The sequence below is a fragment of the Octopus bimaculoides genome, chromosome 1 (assembly GCF_001194135.2).
Source record: "Octopus bimaculoides isolate UCB-OBI-ISO-001 chromosome 1, ASM119413v2, whole genome shotgun sequence".
Lineage (NCBI taxonomy): Eukaryota > Metazoa > Mollusca > Cephalopoda > Octopoda > Octopodidae > Octopus > Octopus bimaculoides.
In genome coordinates, this window is record NC_068981.1 from 52,367,178 (window position 1) to 52,373,066 (window position 5,889).

The 5,889-nt window shown below is 33.0% G+C and overlaps 1 protein-coding gene across 1 annotated transcript in view; it reads left to right on the plus strand.

The window, feature by feature from the left end:
- The window catches only part of LOC106873275 (beta-ureidopropionase), a 25,524-nt gene extending 23,508 nt beyond the window's left edge, over nt 1-2,016 (plus strand). The window contains exons 13-14 of the mRNA XM_014920569.2: nt 633-719; nt 1,652-2,016. Coding sequence (XP_014776055.1) covers nt 633-719; nt 1,652-1,735 — 171 coding nt within the window. The 3' untranslated portion in view covers nt 1,736-2,016. The remainder of the gene's footprint in view (nt 1-632; nt 720-1,651) is intronic.
- Nucleotides 2,017-5,889: the final 3,873 nt, after the last annotated feature.

Here is a 5,889-nt window from a genome sequence, read left to right on the forward strand (position 1 = left end):
ATTCAACAACACGGGTTGATGAACCGTAAGACGTGTGGCCAGAACCTCCTGGAAAATAACCATAGTGAGGGACATTCCACAGTTGAATTAGAACAGTCACAAACAGTGAAAGAAGACATGCACCCAACACCAGAGCTGAAGACACCGCCAAAAGGGGTGGCCCCGCCACGTTAAAACGGTAGAGGAGTAGGGGCCGAAACCGGACGTGGTTCCTCCTGATGATGTCTTGAGCTAACTGGATCCTATAAAGGAGCTGTTGTGGTAGCAGACCACAAAACATGGTTGAAATTCCTATTCCTTCTTACAGTAAAAAAAAGTCAGTCCTAATGAGATCTGCACTCCAAACGGAGTAGGATATAACTAAATATTTGTATTGTCAACAATAATATGCAAACATTGATCAGCCATTGCATAATTAAATTCATATTATCCATCTCTGTTGCATGGTGATGATCTCATTGTATAGTGTTAATAAATTTCTTAGTCATAAATATTTCAAATTCAACAGACTAATAAATCTCATTGCTGATTCATATCCAATTAAGAAAGGCTTCACATTAGAACAATCTCTCTTTGTATTTTTAATGATCTAAATTCTTTCATCTAATTCAATTCATTCTTTTCCATGTCAGGGTCTTAGCCGTAACAGAGATGGTTTGCTGATATCTGAAGTAGATCTTAATCTCTGCCGCCAAGTAAAAGATATTTGGGGTTTTCGAGTAAGTTAAGTTTTTCCTTTTAATTTCTTTCCATATATTTTACCTCTAATTTTTTTCACATCTCATATATCATCATCATCATCATCATCGTCATTTAACGTCCGCTTTCCATGCTAGCATGGGTTGGACGATTTGACTGAGGACTGGTGGACCAGGAGGCGACAATCTGATTTGGCAGAGTTTCTACAGCTGGATGCCCTTCCTAACGCCAACCACTCCGAGAGTGTAGTGGGTACTTTTATGTGCCACCGGTACGAAGGCCAGTCAGGTGGTACTGGCGACGGCCACACTCGAAATGATGTATTTTACGTGCCACCTGCACAGGAGCCAGTCCATCGGCACTGGCAACAATCTTAGTATTATTACTTTGACTGATTCCAGATTTAACATTTAATTTCATATAATAGAAAATTTTTATGACTGAACTATAATTTTATACACATCATCCTTTGTACCAAGTTTTTGTTTTTTAACCCAATGACCTTATATTTTGATACCTTAAAAGTATTAAAATGTATTTCTACTATCTATATCATCGTCGTCATTTAACGTTCGCCTTCCATGCTAGCATGGGTGGGAATATTTATTTATAAAATACATGATTATAAATAAGTTATGTTGAAATTTTTGTTGCTTATTTTATATTACTATAAACCTAACTAATTATTTCATCTTACTTAATTTGTTTTGAAATTAAGCTGCCTCTTATACACCATAGTAAAATTGTATAGATATCTGTTATTTACTTTTAAAAACACAATATCTTGCAGATATGTTTTATTGATATCTATGATGTATTACCATACCTTAAAATGTGATTAGTGCTCTCTCTCTCTCTCTCTCTTCAGTCATTTGATATATTTACACAAAGAAATATATAAAAGTAAATAATGTGATAATGTATTCAAATAACATGTTCTTATTTTTAATAGATGACTCAGCGTCTTGACCTGTATGCAGAATCTTTAACTGCTGCTATCAAGGATGACTATGTTCCACCTGTTCTTAAAGAATAGATTTCAACAATAGAATGCTTTTATCTCTAATTAAAGAATAGATAACAGCAGAAAGATGTTATTACATAAATTCTATTAATTATCAGGGCAAAAAACGTTAATCAAACTATTTTGAATACATTCTCTTTCAAGATTTTTCTTAAGTTTTCTTCCGATGATGAAAAAAATATTTTATAATAAACTACTTTGCTATGAAAATGAGAAGGAAACCAGTTTATGATTTATTTTTGTAATTTCTGTATTGGAATAAAGTTATTTTTCAATGTTTGGTTTGTTTTAAACCTTGTTCAGTTTTGTTATTTCGTATGTTTAGATTTACTTTCACCATAGACATCATTGCTCTTAAATCAATAAAATAATGAACTATTGGCCAAAATATCTCATCATTTCCCGGCAGATAACATAAATAGCAATAATTTTGAGATAAAATTTGGGATCACACTTTTGTCCACTCTTCAACTAGAAGCAAACAAAATAGGCTTTAGGACAATAATTAAATACACTGTTAATTTTTTCTGTTACCTGATTTATTCATCAATTTTTTTTTTTTTTTTTGTAGGCTTATTCAATGTTCACTTTCTGTGCATATTCTATGCACTGTTCATGGAGTTTTGGTTACTTTTTCTGATGAGTTGTATTGCTCCTGAACACCATACAATAAGTTCATTATTATTATTATAGTGAAAAAATTGCTAGTAACATTCCCTCTTACTTCAATTTCAATTATATTAATTTAAATTTTCCATGTCATGCTTCAACACTTTAATTTTCCAAACTGCTATAAAGAACCTGCTGACTGCAATTAATTGCGCAATTTGCAACATTGTCATACTATGTGGGAATAGCAAGTTAGCAGAAATAGCAAACTAAATACATGAAATTATTTTATATCTTCTAGATTCTGAGTTCAAATTCTGCCTTTCATTTTTCCATGATTTATAAAGTAAATGCAAGTATAATACTGTGAACAATTCACTATACCTATATTCTCTTCCCTTTTGAAAAAGAGCTTTATATTTGTAGTATCACCTTCAACATAGACAAACATTGAAATTAATATTATTGCTGCTTAGTACTTCAAACTCTTTGCTAGACACACATACCACTACAATTTTCAACTAATCAACAGCAGCCATTTGATACTTATTTTCTCTATAATATTCCTCTAGATTGTGCAAACTCAAAGAGCTTTACTTCAGAGCAAGACAACTGCAAGAGCAGCTTGTCTCTAAGAGTAAGCATCTCTACCTAACATTTATTTATCTGAAATCTGGTAGTCACTAAGAAAATAGTGGATTAATGGCTTGTGAGAGTAGTGAAATCTATGTACAGAGATGCAGTCAGTTAAAGTGAGAATTGGCAATGAGTTCAGTGAGGAACTTAATATGTACATAGATGTCTACGGTTTGATTCTCACCCTCTTATTTATTGTAGTTCTCCAAGCCATAACTAACTATTTTAAGACTGGTTGCTTGTTATAGCAGAGACGAAGATTTAGAGAAGAAATTCCAGACATGGAAACAAGAACAAAGAATAAGGAAATCTCAGAATAAACTTAGCAGAGACTAGGGTTCTAGTAAAAAAATACGGGAGTCTGATGCTATTAGGGAAATGACCATAATCACTATGAGAAAAGGAGTACATAGAAATTCCATATGGTATACTCAATGTTAACTATGGCATTACTACAGAAGTGTGTGTTCCTACCCTTGGACTTTGTTTCCCCACAATTTCTTAAAACTGCATATTTTTTAATAAAAGTTTCCAAAGATACATTTTAGATGATGTAAACTGATTTTGTGGGGCAGAAAATTGAGAGAAAAATTTTTTCTTGGTGAATCATTTCCTGACTGAACTTTGTTAAATGCATAGTTTTTAATGCAATTTTCCAGAGATACGTTATAATTATCTTGATAAAATATAAAACTTTTTTTTTTACCTTGAGGAAACAAAGTCAATGAGCAGTGCTCTCTTCATTTTGTTTCCTCATAACTTTCTTAAAAATTCATATTTTTAAATGAAATTTTCAAGAGTATAGAATACGATTATAGTAATAATTTTGGCAGAAGCCAGCAGTTTTGAGGGAAGCAGACAAGTCAATGCAATCAACTCTAATACTTGACTGGTATTTATTTTATTGACCTGATGCTATTAGGGAAATGACCATAATCACTATGAGAAAAGGACAACATAGAAATTCCATATGGTATATTCAATGTTATCTATGGAATTACTACAGAAGTGTGTGTTCCTACCCCTGGACTTTGGATCAACCAAAGTTGATATCGGCAGAATTTAAACTCAGAACATAAAGAGCTAGAAAAAATACCACTGGCATTTTGTCTATGCTAATGATTCTGCCAGTTTGCTACCTTATAATGATAATAAATCTTTCTACTGTAGGCTTAAAGCCTGAAATTTGGGTAGAGGGTGAACTTGATTACATTGACCCCACTACTTGACTGATAATTATTTTATTGACTTCGAAAGGATGAAAGGCAGTCAACCTCAGCAGAATTTGAACTCAGAATGTAATGATGTGAAAAAAATGTCACCAAGCATTTTGTGCAACATGCTAACAATTCTACCAGCTCAGTCTTAGTAAATTTGAAATTTTCACACAAGACTAGTAAGAGGGATTAATTGATTACATTGACCCCACTAATTGACTGGTACTAATATTATCAACTTCAGAGTTATGAAAGGCAAAGTTGATCTTATTTAAATTTGAACTCAGTATAATGTGTCAGAAGAAATGCTGCTAAGCATTTCGTCCAACACTGATACCACCACCTCAACAATAATAATCCTTTATTTTGGCACAGGTCAGCAATTCTGAGTGGTGGGGAAGTTTATTACATCAGCCCCAATGCTCAACTGGTATTTATTTTATCAACCCTGTAAAGTTAAAGGCAAAGTTGACCATGGCAGAATATAAAGACAGACAAAATGCTACTAAGCATTTTGTCCAGTATGCTAATGATTTTGCCAGCTTGCTTCTTTCTTAGTAATAATAATAATGATGAGTTTATTGTATACAGTTCTCAGGTGCATCACAACTCGTCAATAAAAGATTAAAAGAGGGGACAGGAAATAGACAAAAGTCAAGTATAAAGAAAGACAGCAATGAAAGCTAGAACTACATGCACAATACACAATAAAAAAACAAAAAGGCAGAAAAGTGAACATTAAAAGAGTTGTAAAGAAGAAAAGGTGCATAGATATGTTAGCAAATTTTAGGAAGCATGGAATATTTGAAGGATAGTGTCCTGACAGCTAATAGCTGATATTTGTAACTTATTCCATGCTTCAATTATTGTAAGTGTGAAAAATGTTTCCAGAAGTCCATTGGTGCTTTGTTGATTTTTTAAAAACTTTTGTAATCATGTTCATGAGTTTTAGAGGTATTGAATTCTAAAAGGTGGCCAAAGTTGGAATGATGGTGGATAATTTTATGAGCTTTTACCAATTCATCTGCTAGAATCAAAATTTTAGTGTATTAATGCTCATAGAAACAATACATACCAAATCAATTTTCTGGACAAGATGGAGATTCCAAATTGGAGATGCAAACTGTAAATGTGTATTCTCAAATCAGGTCTTCTTTCCTAGTATTTTTACAATTATATTCTGGTCTAATATTCAACTACAATGATATTTTGCACATTATGAGCTATGCAGATTTTTGCACTTCAGTATTTCACATATCAGACAGGAGTGCAATGTACATAGAAAACATCTTCTGTCAGTACTCCAGCTAGATCACCTGCTACCCATCTATGCAATTTAACCAGCATTCTTAGTTGTGCAGTTATCCCTTCTAATGCATATTGCAGCACACACTTTACCTCTGCATTTCCAGAACCTTTTTAATTTTGCAATTCACCATTACCATTCATTTCACTAGCAATTGAGTCCTGTAACAGAAATATTTGGTAGAGTCCCAAACAACAACTCACTACCTAAGAATTGAACCCCAGACCACTGTATCAAAATGCAAATGCAACAAAACAACACAATTGCAATTTGCTCAATAATTGATGATGGCAGCAAAGAACTAACCACTCAAATCTCTGGTAGAGCAGAATATCATTAACAATTTCACGTTTTGGTGCCTTCTTCTTTGACAGACATCACCTATAGATAGTGCATTT